The sequence below is a fragment of the Ictidomys tridecemlineatus genome, chromosome 12 (genome assembly GCF_052094955.1).
Source record: "Ictidomys tridecemlineatus isolate mIctTri1 chromosome 12, mIctTri1.hap1, whole genome shotgun sequence".
NCBI lineage: Eukaryota > Metazoa > Chordata > Mammalia > Rodentia > Sciuridae > Ictidomys > Ictidomys tridecemlineatus.
This window is the reverse complement of record NC_135488.1, coordinates 84,819,023-84,838,374: the sequence shown is the minus strand read 5'-3', so window position 1 is coordinate 84,838,374 and position 19,352 is coordinate 84,819,023. Positions and strand designations below refer to the sequence as shown.

The 19,352-nt window shown below is 43.3% G+C and overlaps 1 protein-coding gene across 3 annotated transcripts in view; it reads left to right on the top strand.

The window, feature by feature from the left end:
• The window catches only part of Prkce (protein kinase C epsilon), a 476,126-nt gene that overhangs the window by 307,874 nt on the left and 148,900 nt on the right, over window positions 1-19,352 (top strand). For all 3 annotated transcript variants that reach the window (XM_005324505.4, XM_021725840.3, XM_021725839.2), the window contains exons 7-10: window positions 2,363-2,505; window positions 5,114-5,210; window positions 7,943-8,142; window positions 12,356-12,529. In XM_005324505.4, coding sequence (XP_005324562.2) covers window positions 2,363-2,505; window positions 5,114-5,210; window positions 7,943-8,142; window positions 12,356-12,529 — 614 coding nt within the window. The remainder of the gene's footprint in view (window positions 1-2,362; window positions 2,506-5,113; window positions 5,211-7,942; window positions 8,143-12,355; window positions 12,530-19,352) is intronic.

The following is a 19,352-nucleotide window of genomic DNA, read 5'->3' as shown; positions in this document are numbered from 1 at the left end:
GGGGCTGTACCATTTGACACTCCCACCAACAATGATTGATTTTACATTCCCACCAACAATGACTGAGAATTCCTGTAGCTCTTATCCTCACCAGTATTTATTGTTGTCAGAGTTTTGGATTTGGGCCATTTTAATAGAGTAGTGTAGGAACTAATTAATTAATTAATTAATTTTAATAGAATTGATCTAATAGTATTAATTTGCAGTTCCCTAGTGATGCATCTTCTTGACTGGCTTACCATCTGAATATCTTCTTTGCTGAGATGTCTGCTCCAATCTTTTCCCCATTTATAAAATTGGGTTGTTCATTTTGTTACTATTGAGTGTGGAGAGCTGGCTGCTTTGGATAACAGCCCTTCATAAGGTATATCTTTTGCAAATACTTTCCCTCAGTCTGTGGTTTTTCTTCTCATTGTCTTGACAGTACCTTTTACAGAGCAGAAACTTTTAATTTTCATGAAGCCCACCTTATCAGTTGTTTCTTTGGTGGATCACGTCTTTGGTATTGTTATCTAAAATGTCATGTCCATGCATAAGGTCCCCTAGATGGTCTTCTCTATTAGCATTTACAAGTTTCGTTGTTTTGCATTTTACATGATCCATTTTGAGTTAATTTTTATGGTAGGCATAAATTCTGTGTCTAGATTCAGGGTGTTTTTCTTTGTTGTTGTTTTGTTTTGTTACTCTGGCACCATCTGTCAAAAGGACTGTGTTTGCTCCTTTGTCAAAGATCAGTTGACTATATTTATATGGTTCTCTTTCTGGACTGTCTGTTCCATTCCATTGATCTATTTGTTCTTTTGCCAATTCCACACTGACTTGATTGCTATAGCTATTTGGAAAGTGAAAACCATGAAGATGTGGCACCTATTAAGGTATTGTTTTAAATTCCCAATTTGATCATTGTAACATTGCCTGCCATCTCTCTCTCTCTCTTTAAATTATGCTTTTTGCCTTTTAGTACACCTAGTAATTTGTTCTTGGAAGCCTGACATGCTGTACTGGGTAGAGAATGGTGAAATATGCCTGTGATGGTAGGGAGTGAGGACAGGGGAGGCCTCCCATGGTCGTCTGCATAGATCTCAGTCTGGTAGGGAGCCTGTTCCACTGTGCTGCTTGTCCTCCCCTGGCCTCTGGAGGTTTGGCATGACTGGAGTGGGCTGGAGTGGGCATTTCCTTACTCCTGGGTCAGTTAGGATCTGATAAATCCCCGATAGTTTAAGCTCTCATAAAATAGTTTCTCCTAAGGGCAGGTCTTGTTAAGAAGAGCAGAATGTTCTGACCTGTTTGGGAATGGTTTGTCTTCCCCTCCCCCTGCTGAAAGCATGCAGAGATCTTCTTCTAATTGCTGTGGAGCGCCCTGTATCATGTGACCCCCGCAGAGGAGTGGAGCTGACTGTGGACATGTGCCCCATTTGGGTGTAGAATTCAAATGAACTTTTTCTTCCCCCCACCCCGGAGGGATCAATGACGTTCTTTTGGAGTCAGTATTCTATTCCCCTAAATGAAAATGAAATGTGATATTTGTCTATCCTCGTCTCAGACATGTAGAAAGAGTGGCTGGAAGGAAGTAACTAGAAGGAGTGTTATCTCTGCAAGGTGGTTCTGTGTGATGGAACGAGTGAGGATTTTTATTTTTCTGCATTTTCCAAATTCTATCAAATGAACTTATGTTATTTTTAAAAAAATGTATCTATTCCAATCTGTTACATATGACAGCAGAAGCAATGCAATTCATATTATACAAATAGAGCACAATTTCTCATGTCTCTGGTTGTACACAAAGTAGAGTCACACCATTTGTGTTTTCATACATGTACTTAGGGTAATGATGTCTGTCTCATTTCACTGTCTTTCCTCCCCACATCCTCCTTTCTTCCCCTGCCTCCCCTTTGCCCTAAAGTTTGTGTAATCCTCCCATGCTGCCTCCTCCATCCCCACTATGAATCAGCCTCCTTATATCAGAGAAAATATTCAACATTTGTTTTTGAGATTGGCTTTCTTCACTTAGCATTATCTTCTCCAACTCCATCCATTTACCTGCAAATGCATGATTTTAGTCTCTTTTAATGCCGAGTAATGTACCACATTTTCTTTATCTATTCATCTATTGAAGGGCATCTAGGTTGGTTCCACAATTTACCTATTGTGAACTGTGCTGCTATAAACATTGATGTGGCTGCATCACTGTAATATGCTGTTTTTAAGTCTTTGGGGTATAGCTGGGTCAAATGGTGGTTCCACTCCCAGTTTTCCAAGGAATCTCCATACTGCCTGCACCAATTTGCACATGTTACTTTTTCAAAAGGTAATGCTTTAGACCATAAACACTTGGATATCTCTCCCCTATGTCTCCTTACAGTCTGCAAAATGAATGTTCACCGTCGATGTGAGACCAATGTGGCTCCCAACTGTGGAGTGGATGCCAGAGGGATCGCCAAAGTGCTGGCGGACCTAGGTGTCACTCCGGACAAAATCACCAACAGCGGCCAGAGGAGGAAAAAGGTGAGAGTCTGTTGGGTGGTGTCTCTGGAACTCTCTCCTGGCCTGCCCTTCATTGCTGGCCTCCTGAGAGTGCTCTGGAGGGGGACCGGAAGATTCCTGGGGGTGAGGCATCGTACTCAACACAGAATGTGTTCCAAGAATAAAAGATAGGAAAAAAGAGTTCAGACAGGTAACATGAAAGTTTCCTTCCAATCTGGGCGCAGGGCACATGTCTGTGATCCCAGCATCTTGGGAGGCTGAGGCAGGATGTTTGAAAGTTTAGGCTAGCCTCAGCAACTTAGCCCTAAGCAACTTGATGAGACTGTCTCAAAATAAAAAAGTAGAAAGGACTGGGAATGTGAGCCAGTGATAAAGTACCTCTGGGTTCAATCTGCAGTACCCCCTCCCAAAAAAGGGGGGTCTCCTTCCACATTAATAGTGCAGAAGCATGTGTGTGTGTATGTGTGTGTGTGTGTGTGTGTGTGTGTGTGTGTGTAAGAAACAACAAAGTATGGCTCAGTGGTTGAGTGCTTGCCTTGCATGTGTAAGGCAGTGGGTTGGATCCTCAGCACCACATAAAAAATAAAATAAAATAAACAAAATAAAACTGTTCCAGAGTTTGATTTAAAAGAGAGAGAGAGAGAGAGAGAGAGAGAGAGAGAGAGAGAGAGAGAGAGAGAGAGAGAGAGAGAGAGAGACAACAAAGCTAGCCTTGAGAGGGAGGTACATTTGTCAAAAAGACATAAACTTTGAGATGAGGAGTTAGAATTCTAGAAAAAGCATAACAATTCTAGACAAGGAAGTAGACTTACCTGCCTGCAGATTTGGCAGGCAAGCAATTTCAGTGTGTGACTCCACCCTCAACCCACGCTCTTCTCTAGGGAGGTGCCAAGGTTTGTGCTGGAGCCAGCGATGGGCTGCCTGGGGAATACCCCCAATGCCCCACAGCATTGAACATCTGGGCCTTTCTTTAGAGACCAAAGCCCTGCTCCATCCTTGTGACATTTTGAATGTCACAGGGAGGAGATCCGCTTGCTAAGGTGTTCTTTTGATAAGTCAGGGCCTTCAGATATGAACAGAGCTAAAGGCATCTGGAGCGGCCCTTTAGCCTGACTACATTTTTTTTTTTTTTTAGCCTAGAAAATTTAAGAGATCTCTGAAAAGTAAACTATGAGAGAATCAGAACAATGTTACCTAAGTGAGAAATCCTGGTGTGGGTGGGTGAGGAGAGGCCCTCCCTGCCTGAGGTTAAACATCACCAAGCACTGTACTAAAAAAGCAAGCCCACCTGTGGGTGCCTCCTGCTGCCTTGACTCTCAAATGTTCTCTCCAGATTGGCCTTGGACCTGCTGAAGGGCCTATGTTTCCTTGTCTTCTTGGTTTAGAACCCGCCTGTGTCTTTCTCCTGGTGTCCCCAGAAAAGCCTTTTTGTTTGTTTGCTTTTTCATCTTAACTGTCTCCTCCTTCTCTATATTCCCAGCAAACAAAACTGTTTTGCAAGAGTTGCAATAAAAAAAAAATTCTATTTCTGGTTAACTGTGAGATTTTGTGCTTTGGGTGTCCCTTCTCGGTTCTCTAAATCCCACTGGTAACAATAGGACTTCAGTTGTTGATCCAAGACACTGGAATTGCAAGCAGAAGGTTAGTACCCGAGAATGCCAGGGGCCCCCTGGAGAGGCAGGTTAAGCAAACAGTCTGTGGTGACACTGTTAGCCTGACTCATGGAGGAGCTCTAGAGAGAGTCCTGGCCAGAACAGAAGTTTTGTTTTCCTTCCAGAAGTAAAGTAAGACAGACTCTTTCGTTGTCATTGAACATTTGAAAGAAAACTCAGTAGCAATCTTCTTCTTCAGTCCTAAAATTTTTATGCCTGAGATGCTTCTGATGAAAAATCTGGACAAAAGGCGAGTGGTCACCTAAGTTAGTGTGAAGGATGGGAGAAGCCCTCCCCTGGTCAGAAACTAAAAGGTACCCACAGTGGGTAGACCAAGAGCAGAGGGAGCAGGAGTGCTACCGACTTCATGTCACTCAAGGTGGATATTGCCAGACCTATGCCAGGGAGCACACTTCATTGGTGCATTCTGTTAAAATTTGCCAACAGATATCAAATACATCTGGAAATATTTATTGAGTGCCTATTATGTCTATTAGTTTGTACCAGTCACCGGGGGCATGGACAGTACTATATTTTTTACCTTCAAAGAAAATATAATCTGTCTGAGTAGAGAACCCCATGCAATGTACACATGCAGATATTAATAATGATGTAAAGCTGGGTAAGATATAAATAAATGCCAGACAGATGGCAGAGACAGCCAGCGTCATGTTGCTCTGGGTAAGAGTGTCTGCTGCTTGGACAGGCAGAGGGAGGCTTGATTGAAGAGGTGGGTGAGCTTTGCTTGTTGCATTTGGATAGAATAAAAGTTGAGTGAGCTGAAAGTCCCTCATTTTCTTCCTGTGTTTGGCAAATGAAACTCCAGATCTGAGCTCTCCGACTGTCAAGTCAGCGAGCGCTGCTATGCGCCAGGGGCTCTTGTCTGATGCTCTTGTCACCGCAGTTTGACACTCTTGTCTTTAGGGACACTCATCCTCCTTTCTGATGCCTCTCTCCCTTCTTCCTGTCCTCTCTAGCTTGTTGCTGGTGCCGAGTCCCCACAGCCAGCTTCTGGAAGCTCCCCATCTGAAGAAGATCGATCCAAGTCAGCACCCACCTCCCCTTGTGACCAGGGTGAGACCCTCAGATTTGCCTTTTTTAACCCCTGGGTTCTGTCATCCGAAGGACCAAGGCATGTGAGGCCTCTCCTCTCAAGAACAGCCTGTGAGAGCTGACGCGGCTGGCGGCCCCGGCAGGTCCTCCCACGCCTTTTCTGTATTGATTTCATAATTGTTCTTTCCCTCTACAAGGCTTGCTTGTGTTCATGTTCCTAGTTTTACACTCATACTGACTCTGTGTGGGCGCTACATTGCTGCCCCAAGTTACAGGCTGAGAAGGGGAAGGTCAGAGAGGTGAAAAGGTTTGTCCCAAAGTCAAGAACTTACTTCTGGTAAGGGTGGGCCTCTGTCCCTTCTGTGCCATCTAACCCTCCCTGGGGGTCATCATTTGTGACCAGGCTTCTTGCTCAGAGTCCATGTGCCATTCCTGGGGGCCACAAAATAACTGGTCTCACCGGGCATGGTGGTGCACACCTGTAATCCCAGCGGCTTGGGAGGCTGAGGCAGGAGGATCACATGTTCAAAGCCAGTCTCAGCAACTCAGCAAGGCCCTAAGCAACTCAACAAGACCCTGTCTCTAAATAAATAAAACACAAAATAGGGCTGGCAATGTGGCTCAGTGTTTGAGTTGCCCTTGAGTTCAATCCCTGGTATCAAAACAAAAACAAAAAACCCGAAATAACTGGCCTCATTTCCTTTTTTGTGTAGCTCTGTTTCATTTTCTGTGTCTTCATTTTAAAAGAGATCTGACCCCTTCTTAAGTATTTTGATGGTACTATGGTACCTCCAGACTTGTTGGAATTATCCTGGACAGGGTAGGCCTTTTCCTGTTTCATTTTAAGGCTGAAACATCCCCAGGGAGCTTCAAGGAGATTGGGTCAAATGGTAGAGACCCCAAATAAAAGTGAAGTGCCAATGGTGGCTTTTAGGTTTGGCTGCTGCCCAGCATGTTGTCCGGCCCCACGCAGGGCACAGTACCTCTTGGGACTTCTGCTCTTACAGTTACCAGTCAGTGTAGGCACTAGAACTTCCCAGCAGTGATGCAAGCGCTCAGGGATGGGAAAGCCCTCTTAGTCAGATGTGGCATGCTTATAAAACAGAAATAAGCCACAGTTTCTCAGTCCTCCATTAGAAAAACTCAGAAAGACATTGTCTTCAAGCTCTGAGGCCCCGAACATCTTAAGTTCTACCTTCCAGAATCCACTTAATAACTGACTGACCCTGTGGTGCAACTAAGAGCCATCCTTAGTTCCAAGTGAGCGTTAGTAGGTAACTGCTGAATCAGTGTCGGGGTGGCTGGGGTCTCAGAGGCCATCCCCATCTCTTTCCTCCCCAACACAACTGCCCCACCTCCAAGGAGCCCACTCCAGAGCTAGGAAGCTCTTCAAGTTCTCTGAATAGGATTTTAGGGCCTCCATCCTTCTGAAAAGAAGCTAAAGGTCTTTCTGTCAAGTGGCACTGGGTCACTCATGCCTGAATTGTGTTTCCAGGAGTAGTCTCTCTTTTCCTTCTATAATCCTGGTTATTCATGAGCATCTTTTAAAATTGGCTTACCCTCAAGCTACACATTTTTACAGACAGGTGTGCATGTTGGTGAATGAATTGCCAACAATAAAGCTTCTTCAAATAGAATAGGTCAAAGGATCACCCAGTGTTATCGCTGCAGGTAATTCAGGTCACCTACTCCAGAGGGGTGCGAGATTGTCTCATGGTTGTGAAACTGTCCTGAGGAATTCCTGCCCCATCAGAGATAAATTTGCAACACACGTCACTGTGGGAAGCAATTCTTTGTTAATGATAAGCCCATTGCTTGTTTTGTCAGTACCCTTGTGTGGGGTACTAGCTTTTAGAGAAAACCCAGCATCAAGGCCATTTAAAGATCAGAGAAGGTAAAGGCTTCCTTGTCCCCTTTGATGGGATAATTATATCGCCAATGATGACTGCCATGATGATTCTGGATAGTTTGACTCTTCAAAGGGAACTTGAAGGGTACTTGTTCCTTTCTGACTCTGCACAGTCCCAGTGAAGGCCTGGATTCCGGTACCACACCTAGAACCATGGAATAGGCCACTAGTCAAAGGGGGCTTTCAGAGAGATATCTGGCTTTGATATAATCCAAAAGGGGTTGATGGTGAGCAAGTGCTTCAAGGGCATTCAGTCTCCTTGAAGCTCCCAGGGGATGTCTCAGTCTTAAAATAAAACAGGAAAAGGCCTACACAGGTCAGAATAATTCCTACAAGTCTGGAGGTCCCATAATACCATCAAATTATTACAAATAATTATTACAAATGGGTCAAATCTTTCTCTCTCTCTCTCTCTCTTTTTTTTTCTTTTGGTACCAGGGATTGAACTCAGCAACACTCGGCCATTGAGCCACATCCTCAGCTCTATTTTGTATTTTATTAGGGACAGGGTCTCACTGAGCTGCTTAGCACCTTGCTGTTGCTGAGGCTGGCTTTGAACTCACAATCCTCCTGCCTCAGCCTCTCGAGCTGCTGGAATTACAGGCATGTGCCACCTCGCTCAGCCAAATCCCTTTGTATACTGAGGCGTGGCTGTGCTTTAAGTGCCAGTGAACTTGCTGGACAAACGAAGACACACACCAAGGGAAGCCGCCCTGGATTTGTGACTGTGAAGAACTGAAACCGGGTTCAGAGTTCATGTGGGACATTCTGAATGTGGAGTCCTAATGGGAAAAGTCCATGAGATACGTACTAATGCAATATCTTGCTCCCCTCTGGTCCTTAGAACTAAAAGAACTTGAAAACAATATCCGGAAAGCCTTGTCGTTTGATAATCGAGGGGAGGAGCACCGAGCATCATCGTCCACGGACGGCCAGCTGGGGAGCCCTGGTGAGAACGGTGAAGTCCGGCAAGGCCAGGCCAAGCGTTTGGGCCTGGACGAGTTCAACTTCATCAAGGTGTTGGGCAAAGGCAGCTTTGGCAAGGTCTGTGGTGCTCACGTGGAGCGCTGTGAATTTTCTCACTGGTTGAATCTAAGATCCTTCTTTGTCAAGTGGAAATAGGCTGAGGCCAGGCACATAGGAGCCCTGGTTCTACTGTTACTTGTCTGTTGGACTTTCGTGTGGTCATTTCACCTCTTTAGGATTCACTTTTTCTTATTTGTCATCCTGTAAGAGGAGGGAGAGAAGCCCTGTAGAAGATGTAGAAGGTTTTGTATGTGCTCAGCATCCACTGTCAAGAATAACATGAATGCCTGTCTTCCCTCCTCCAAGATATCCATCTGAAGCTGTTATTTCATTGTGATGCATTTGAACATTGTTGTCAATGTTGTTTGAACTGTTGTCAATGAACTTAGGGTTCCGAACAAATCTTACCAAGGTGTACTTTGGAAGTTAAATGTTATTTAACTGATCTTTTTTTTCCTACATGGGGCAAGAGAATCAAATAATTATCTCATGTCTTGGATCAGAGTCCTCTGCCCTTGGGCCTGTTCTCCATATCCTGCTCCCCACTGAGACGAACACAGTGGTGTGGGACTTACCTGTCGGTGTGCTGCATGAAGGATTAATAGTCAGTCACTGTTCTGATGGCTGGTGAGATGCAAAAATGCTCCCTGTTCATTTTAGAAAGATGAAGGGAGCCATAGCCTAGAAAGCTGGTTAGCATTTCAAATCAGACTCCTGATTGTCCCCTTGATCTTCTCAAAACCATGCCTGAAAGTCAATGAGAGTTCCCTTTCCAGAATCTTCCAGAGCAGAGAGCTCCTCCTCTGAGGACCAGACAGCTCCCAGAGGTCACACGGCCTCACATGTCCTGGGTGCTTGAAAGCAGAAGCCTGTGGACCAGGCACTTGGCCAGCCGCAGGCCCATTCCACTGTCCTCCAACATGAAGGGCTCTGGGAAGCCGCAGGGCACGGGGCCTGCTTTCCAGCCATCTCACCTGCTCCTATCTCACCCTGAGATCACTTGGCAGGAGTGTAACCGGGTAACTTAAATGCCACAACTGAAGCAATTACATTCTTTAGAGACAAGCTCAATAAGAAACAAACCCCAGGCCTCTGGCTTAGGCATGACTCCAGGATGTGAGAAGGACCTAGTTTAATTTTGAGCAAGATTCAAAGGAAACAACCACGCTCAGAGTTTCGGGGCTTCTGTACGGTGGAGACAGGATTGGAAGTTTGATGACTCTGGGGCTCGAAAGTGGTGGTTTAGGAACAATCGCAGACAAGGTTTGAGTCACTTTTAGAATCTGTGTTTTTTGTGAGTGGTAAAAAGTCTTCAGATTAACATCACAAATTCCCTGATGAAGTTTTTGGTGGCTGCTCTTTAGCTTTGACAACTCACATTGGAATGCTGTACTTAGGAGTTAGTGTTTTAAAAAGAGAAAGACTTGTGATGTTTGTGGATGAGTGAGTGCAAAAATATACAGTGAAAGGAAAACTTCAAGAAAATAGAACTGCGAATTAGCTCTGGGAGGAGGGATCAAGTTTCCAGCTCAGAAGCTGAACAGGAAACCATAGAGACAGACCAGGGCAGATTGAACTGTATAAAGGTACCTACTTCCATTCAACAGGAAAAAAATGGCAGAAAATTTTAACACAGGCTTAGAAAAAAACTTTGTAAAAAGTTAAGGTTTAGTATCTTTTATATCATCTATATACAGATCTGTAAGAAAAATATAACACAGCAAATACTGGACAAAGCAGACAAATAACTGACCCCAAAAGAAAAACAATTAGAAAATAAATATCTTAAAAGTTTCTTTGCATTGAGGCAACATTTCCAACTTGTTGAGCAAAAAAAAAAAAAAAAAAGAAAGAAAAATAAAACGACATTTTATTTTATTTTTATATTTATTTTTTAGTTGTAGTTGGATACAATACCTTTATTTCGCTGAAGATCGAACCCAGGGTCTCGCACATGGGAGGCGAGCGCTCTACCGCTGAGCCACAACCCAGCCCAAGAAAAAGACATTTTAAGTGAAAACATGCAATGTCACAATGTCACCATGAGATGAAAATTCTTCTACATGGCTAGCAGCGTGTTGCTAGCCATCCTTTTTAAAAATTAGTGAGAAAACGTGAAAAATATCTAATCATTAATCTGCTTTTAAAAATGTCTATCGTAAGGATGTAATGCAAGATATTTAAAAAATCATGTACAAAAATACTTAGTATACCTTATATAATATTTAATAATTAGATATAATAAGTTTCTAATATGAGGGAGATAACTAAGTAAATTGTGGAATATATATACTTTGAACTGAGTAACAGTAACTGTGATAATGATGAAGACTCTGCAGAAAATGCTTATGAATTAATGTTTTTCTTAAAAAGGACAACCCTATATTTGCCATATCATAATTGCAAATATTACAGTATGTCTGAATCATCACATAACAGATGTGAATTAAGCTTCTCTACTTTCCTTGTACAGGCCAGTGAGTTGTAGTAGTTATATTAGGATCGGTGTTTTTCCTTAACATTTCTTTTCACTTTTTATTTTATTTTATTTGCAGTGGAATTGAACCCAGTGCCTTGCACTTGCCAGACACGCACTCTACTTCTAATCTACAGCCCCAGCCCCCTAAACATTTTTCAATGCAGTCATAATATCTTTTTTTTAAACTTTTAATTATTTTATTTTAAATGTGTCTTAAATTATAAAATTAAAAAAAATTTAATTTGTTTTAATTAGTTATTCATGTTAGTAGAATGCATTTATGCACTTTGATATACATAGATGGGATATAATTTCATTCTACTATCTTTCCTATTTCTGTATCCTTCCCCTGCCCTCCCATCACTTCCCTCTACCTAATCTAAGATAATGCTGTTCTTCTCTAGTGCCCCCTCCTTACTGTGAATTAGCATCTGCATATTAGAGAAAACATTTGGCCTTTGGTTTTGTGGGATTAGCTTATTTCACTTAGCATGATATTCTCCAACTCCAACCATTTACTGGCAAATTCCATAATTTTACTCTTCTTTAAAGCTGAGTAGGAGGCATCACAATACCAGACCTTAAACTATACTACAGAGCTATAGTAATAAAAATAGACATGTAAACCAATGGTACAGAATAGAGGACACAGAGCCAAACCCACATAAATATGGTTATATCATATTAGACAAAGGTGCCAAAAACATTCACTGAAGAAAAGATAGTCTATTCAATAAATGGCGCTGGCAAAACTGGAAATCCATATGTAGCAAAATGAAATTAAACCTCTATCTCTCACCCTGCACAAAGATCAACACAAAGTGGATCAAAGACTTAGGCACTAGAACAGAGATCCTGCGCCTAACAGAAGGAAAAATAGGCCCAAATATTCACCACGTTGGCCTAGGATCTGACTTCCTTAACAAGACTCCTAAAGCTCAAGAAGTAAAATCAAGAATTAATAAGTGGAATGGATTCAAATTAAAAAGCTTTTTCTCAGCAAAGGAAACAATAAAGTGAGGAGAGAGCCTATAGATTGGGAGAAAATCTTTACCACCTCCACCTCAGATGAAACATTAATCTCTAGGATATATAAAGAACTCAAAAAACTTAGCACCAAAAAACCCCAAATAACCCAATCAATAAATGGGCTAATGAACAGACACTTCACAGAAGAAGAAATACAATTGATCAACATATATATGAAAATGTGTTCAACATCTCTAGCAATTAGAGAAATGCAAATCAAAACTACACTAAGATTTCATCTCACTCCTGTCAGAATGGCAATCATCAAGAATACAGGCAACAATAAATGTTGGTGAGGATGTGGTGAAAAAGGTACACTTATACATTGCTGATGGGACTGCAAATTGGTGCAAACACTATGGAAAGCAGTCTGGGGATTCCTCAGAGAATTGGGAATGGAACCACCATTTGACCCAGCTATCCCACTCCTTTGTTTATACCCAAAGGACTTAAAATCAGCATACTATAGTAATGCAGCCACATCAATGTTTATAGCAGCTAGACTATGGAACCAACCTAAGTGTCCCTCCATAGATGAATAAATTTTAAAAATGTGGTATATATACTCGATGGAATTTACTCAGCTTTAAAGAAGAGTAAAATTATGGAATACTATTTTAAATTAAATTTAAAAATAAGTTTTTAAAGTATTTGGTATTAACTTGTGTTCTGCCTTTGATTTCACATACACGTAGTGATGGGGATGATTTTGATTGATTATAGGTCATGTTGGCGGAACTCAAGGGCAAAGATGAAGTATATGCTGTGAAAGTCTTAAAGAAGGATGTCATCCTTCAGGACGATGATGTAGACTGCACGATGACAGAGAAGAGGATTTTGGCACTGGCACGGAAACACCCATACCTAACCCAACTCTATTGCTGCTTCCAGACCAAGGTACGTTTACCAAGAAGCTAGCTGGCCGCCATCTTGGGGAAGTACTGTAGGACATTGGTATCTGGACTGTCAGGTAAAGTATCCATTTTAGACCTTCTGCGTTCTTCCCTGAAAGACTTTGTAAGGTGAAACATGTTTTACCCTTGAAGAGATCAGTATATTTGAACACCATCTTCTTTTTATGGACACAGGATTTTCTATTCAAGGTTGTGCTTATGAAGGATTTTAGGGTCTGGGTCCTGGGAGGATGAGGATTGGGACTGGTAGAACTCCTTGCAGATGAAGCTGGACAAAGCCCATGGCTAAACCCAATATTTGCTCATTGAAAAACCAACAAGTGTGATGTAGCCTTGCTCAGCTCCTGACTTTCTGTCACTCGTTGAATCACTTATCTTCTGTTTTGCTTTCTGGTCAAAAGAAAAAAGAGTAACTTGTGTAACGTCATAGGAGGCAAAGGATGTAAATAGTTGCTTAAAATTCCACAGTGAAATGCAGATGTTAGGTGGCATTTTTAGATTCACTCTGTAGGTGCCTGAGGACCAGAAGGTGGCAGTGGAGAAACGAGACAGTCAGAGTCTGATCTCTGATTTGGTACTTAAGCTTAACAAAGAGAAGGAACCCTCACATTCTTCGTGAAGCTCCTATTTTATTATTCTTTTCTGTGGGAAAAGGGGCAGGTTAAAGTTTTCTATGGATACATTATGGATTTCCAATGTTTAGCTTCTTTAGAAAACAAAAATGACCAAATCCCGAACTCCTATCTATACCAGTCTGGAGCCCAGACAGTGAAGGCTGGCAACATGGGGAGGGGTTTTGGCTCTTTGATATACTCTTACCACCCTGCTGTTGCAAATGCCAGTCTTCCCACTTAGAATTCAACAATTACTCCTACAGAATTTTTTTTTATTTGATTGAATCTTTCTCATGTATCTAGTATTGTGTCAGGTGCTAAAGATACAGTGGTAAACAAGACCCAGTCTCTGATCTCAGGAATTTTACAATCTCTTTGGTTTGCAATTTCCCAAAGGCTGTTTCCCAGAACCCCAATCACTTGAGAAACTGTAAGCATGAAGGACTCTGTGGCCATAGAGGGGGACATTGCAATTTGGATCTCTCTTGTGGAGTCTCCACACATATTTGCTTATTGGAGTTTCTGAGAAGATCTACAGTGAAAAAAGAAAAAGATTACCTTTGTTTAATCTATTATTTCCCAACCGATCTGATCCCAAATCCCATCTCTCTCTCTCTCTCTCTCTCTCTCTCTCTCTCTCTCTCACACACACACACACACACACACACACACACACACACACACCTAATGCACAGTGAGAAATACTGATCTAATGGAATTTGTCCTATTTCTCAGATCTCTTAGAAGAATATGAAATAGCTTCTGAAAAATCTCATTCTGCTCATCCTCCAAAGGTGTGTGTGTGTGTGTGTGTGTGTGTGTGTGTGTGTGTATATCCTATGAAACAACAAAGACCCTGATGAATAAAAATCTACTCCTTTTTAGGACTCAGTGGCCACCCTTGTTTTTGCTCTGTTTTGGGATACCCAACAGTGCCAGGTCAGCGTGAGTGCATGTGTATGTACAAACGAGAGTCCAAGATGGTGATAGAGCCTCAATGATGGAGGCTAACTTTCTTTTTTCTCCACTACAGCTTAGTTCTTGATTTATGAGAAATGTACGATATCCATTTATCTTTATTTTCTTGGTACTGATCACAGGATCTTACACTGGCTGGTGCTATCAGAATCAGACTTGGGAAAATAAGTCTGTTTTTTTTTTTTTGGTGGGGAGTGATGTACTGGAGATAGAACCCAGGGGTGCTCTACCACCGAGTGACACCCCAGCTCTTGTCATTTTATTTTGAGACAGGGTCTCACTAAGTTTGCCCAGGCTAAACTTGAACTTGCAGTCCTCCTGCTTTAGCCTCCCAAGTAGATGGGACGACAAGTCTGCACCACCATGCCCAAAAAAGTTCAAGTCTTTTGCCTGGAGCCCCTCCACACTGGCACAGTCAGACCTGGCATCTCATTTGGCCTCTGAGGTCCCACTCCAGTGTGGCCTTGCTGTGGTATCAGAGTGCTACTTTCTTCTGCCTGGGCCAGTGTGGTATTCCTTCTAGGAGGGAACTCATCTGCCTCGCTGCCCCTGAGGACACCTCTCCCACCTGCCTAACGTTACTTCTCGGCAAGGCGCCACACTGGCATTCTTTCTTTGAACACACTGCCCAAAGGTCCAGCGTCCTGGGAGGAGTCCACCCACTCGTGAGGATTCTGAAGCCCCTGAATGTGGTGGATCTTGGGAAGCCACAGTTGAAGGTCACCATGGTGAATGAGGAGGAGAGGAATGGGTAGTGGCTTTAGTGCCGGCAGTGTGTCCTCTCTGCACTGCAGAAGATCAAGGCCAAGGTCCTCACTGTGAGGCAGTTCCAAACACAAGATGATATTGACTGACCCCATGGAGGAATGACCCCTTTGTCTGCGGCAAAGGAGTAATAAAACTGGATTTTAGAGTCTGGGTGATGGAGGATGAGGATTGGGAGGAGAAGAAACTGTAGTTTTGAGGTTTAATGGTTCTTCAGGTCAGTGCCAGGAAGCCACGGTTACAGGAGCAGCTTGGTCCCCTCCCCCATGTATGGCAACTCAGTAGGACACCTTTACCTAACTCATGTGGATTCATCTAATTTTTAAAAAACACATCATAATTTAACCCCACTGAATAACCTTGATGAACTAAGGAAGGGAACCTCATGAAGAATTATCTTATAGACCCCCTAGTCTAACTTTTAAAAACTTTGACCTTTCCTATGGTGACCAGTAGTCATATTTTTATTTCATTTTGTTTTATTTTTTGGTACTAGAGATGGAACCCAGGGGTTCTTGTTCACGGAGCCACATCCCCAGCCCCTTTTGTTTTTTATTTAGAGACAGGATCTCACTGAATTGCTTAGCACCTCACTGTTGCTGAGGCTAGCTTTGAACTCGCAATCCTCCTGCCTCAGCCTCCTGAGCCACTGGGATTGCAGGCACCAGATGACTTTTAAATGGGTAACATTAAGCTATTGTCAGGAGCGGTTCACTTTTCTCCCTGTCTCTCACACAACTGTTTTCTTGCTTAAGAAAAAAGTTATGGGCTTTAATTATTTCAATGAATAGAAAGTATTTATCGAGCATCTACCATGTGCTAGGCCCAGTCCTAGATTCTGAGACTACAGAGCTAAAACATGTCACCTCTAAATTCACAGAGATTGTGTGGCTGTGTACCCACTGGCCAGTTAAGAGTGACGTTCCACAGCATGGCAGCTGTGCCGGGGGAGCCATGTAGATTCATCTCAGGTTCTGCAGAAGGCAGCAAGGAAAGCTTCCTGGCAGAGGTAGAACCTCACCTGGTCCCTGAAGCATGGGTAACATTTGGAAGTGGATAAGGCCAGGAGATGGCTGCTAAAACCTAGAAGTTATCCCTGGATCTTACGTCCATTTTATTTCCAGTGCTGGAACTCACCATCCCTGGATCCTGCTTCTTCCAAGGAAATGATATGAGGAAGGGCGAGGAAGAAAGCAAGGGTATTTAGAAAATAAGGGGAAAAATTCCTGCCTCTATGAGATGGGATACTGAGAGGACACGTAGTATAGGGAGCCCTCTTGTTGTGCGGAGGCACACTGCTGGACTCGGAAAGTCATGGGCTTGGTCAGGTCAGATTCAGCCCGATAAGTGATTTCAGGAATTGTCTATCCTGGTTCCGTTCACCCACTGACTGTGAGGGATAGGAAAGCCACAGAGAGGTAGATTTGTTTTGTTTATTTTGTTGTTACAGGAAATAAAATTCCCAGGCATTTTCAGATTCTGTGTATTTGTATTTTATGATCTTCGTTGCGAAACCGTCCCCTCCAACTGGATCCCACAAAACCTGCCTTGAATAATTCCACCCATGATTTGTCCTCTGTAAAACTTGGGAGCTCCATACAGTCCTACCATCCCCCACCCTCTGGCATTTCCTGCCAGGCCTGGGAAGCCAAATCCTGGAGAGTTTCCCTGCAGAGGATACAGGACTCCTGCAGGATCTCCCTGGGCCAGCCAGTCCTAGGGGGAAGCGCAGCACAGAAAATCTTTAAAATCAACTGGAGACATTTTTCAAAATGCGATTGAATGACCCTTGTGAGCAGGGGGAGAGCTGCTGAGGATTGCTGACAGTGTAGGAGAAAAATTATAGTTTCAAGGAACTCCGGTGTGTGTTTGGAATATTCACATAGAAGAACAGCAAATCCAAAAAAAAAAAAAAAAAAAGCTGTTGGTAGTTTTTTTTTTTTTTTTTTTTTTTTTTAATGAGATGGAGATGGCAGAGAGAACTGAAGGAGCCCAGGAAGTAGGGCGGCTTTCCTACTGACCTTGAAGAGTGTGAAGGGTTTTGACCCCATGTGGTGCGTGCCTGGGAGAATACATGGAGATGTGCAGAGCCACCAGCTCGTCTGTGGATTAGGCAGCTGCCCAAGGATCCATGTGCTTGCCACGAAAAGATTTCATATGGAGATGGTGTCAGTAATTTCTAACAGAGTCCCGTGGAATGAGTCCTGGGGGCTGCTACAGGCTTCTCATTGATGGGGACTTTATCTATTTATTTATTTTTAGTTGTAGATGGACACAATACTTTTATTTAGTATTTTTTATATGGTGCTAGGGGTTGAACCCAGTATCTCGCTCGTGCTAGGCAAGCGCTCTATCACTGAGCCACAACCCCAGCACCCCCGCACACCCCGAATCGCTTTTATCCAAGTGAGTCAGACTCCTAGAAGTTCTACCCATGGCTGCTGAAGACCATCCTTGCCCCGTAGTGGGCTGGACACCGGCACTGTTGTCCCATCAGCCAGCTGACACCTGCCACTGAAGGCCCGTGCCCTGCAAACTCATGTAGCAGAACAAAATTCTGATGAGAGGGCCTATGGCTAGAGTCTGGGACAGCTTGGTGTCCTGGGGGCACTGGAGGATGAGAGTGTGATGGGGGATCTCCATGGGGAGCCATTGACAGGCCAGGAACTTTCCTGCAGAGAAACACCACAGGCTTTCCCAACCAAGGAGGCCTCAAGGAGCGGCAGCAGGCCTTCACTGGGTCTGAGAGCATTCTGGAGTTCATTCTGAAGAGGCAGGCTGTGGAGTAGATTGACAGTCCTGTCCTGGCTTGGTGCAGACAAGGAGGAGTGCTGGCTCTTTATCTAGATGTTGTTGCCTCTGCTCACTTTGCTTATGAGGAAACCTTGCATTCGAATAGGTCAGTTGCTTTTAAAAATGCCTTCACTTCTATCAGTCACCTCTCATTTACCAAGTAGTCTCTCTACAAAGTATGGGCACTTTCTTTTCTATTTACATTTTTTTAAATTGTGGCAAAATACACCTAATATTTACCCTCTTAACTATTAACTCACTTGCAGTGGGATAAAGTGCATTCATCATATTGTGCAACCGTCACCACCAGCCCTTTGCATCTTGTAAAATAGAAACTCCATACTCACTAAACAAGAACTCCTCATCCTCCCTCCCTCCCACCTGCCCCTGCAACAACTATTCCAAATGCTTCATTCAGATGGAGTTATACAGTAGTTATCTTTTTGTGACTGGCTTAGTTTCTTAGCATAGTGTCTTTAAGATCCATCCCTGTTGTGGTTTGTGTTGGAATTTCCTTTTTAAAGGCCAAATAATATTCCATTGTTTGTCTATACCACATTTTATACATCTGTTCATCCACTGACAGATACTTGGATTTCATTTTAGGTATTACACATAATGCTGTGAAATGTGTGTCCATGTATCCCTTGGTGATCTTGCTTTCAGTTCTTTTGCCTGTATGCCTTGAAGTGAGACTCCTGAATCACACCGTAGCCCTATTTTCCACTGTGTCTGTACCATTTTGCCTCCAGTGGATGTGAAGTGATAAGGATCCCAATTTCTCCACTACCTTGGCAACATGTGTGACTTTCTGGGTTTTTTTTGTTGTTGTTATTGTTTTCTTTGCTTTTCTGTTTGGGCAGTAGCCATCCTGATAGGTGTGAGCTGATGTCTCAATTTCCCTAATCATTAGTGGTCCCTCCTTTTTATAGTTGAGAAAACTGAAGCCCCGTGAGGTCTCATAACTTGTTTATAACAGAACCCAGATTGGAATTAAGGTTTCCCAGCAGCCTTTGTTGTTCACACTGTTTTTCTGCTCCCGACTCTTCCCTCCTGTCCAGTTCTCTACCTCTCATAGTCTCACCCCCAGATCCCTTCTCCCAAGTCCCCACTTACTGTACCACAGAGAAAGGATTGGAGGGGAAGGCTTAGTTTTCCTTGGACTCAAATGAGATTGGAATGAAAAAAACAACCCACAATTAATGCGCCTTAAGCCGGTGAGAGTAGCGGGTCAGCCTTGTTCCTTGAAATATTTTCATTTTCTGAAATTGCAAGAGACGAGGGAGGAGAAAGGGGGCCTGGGCACAGGAGTCTCATCCTGTGTGTCGGCTCAGCCCCCTCAACTATGGCTAATTCTTCTAGAGCTGCTGGTTTTCAAGTTGGGTTTTATGGAGTCCCTCAGTTGCTGCTGCTGTGTGTGTGTGTGTGTGTGTGTGTGTGTGTGTGTGCGCGCGCGCGCATGTGTTTGTGGACATGTATGTAGACACACACGCCCTGTGGATGCTAGACTGGGACTCCACCCTCTGCCTCCTCCATCCAGCAGGGTAGCCCCACTCCTCCCGGCTTCCCGTGTCAGTGTTCCGAGAAAGATAATATTTAAAGAAAGGATTTCACCTTGAATAAAACGTTTAAAACTATCACAGCTGTAAGTGACAG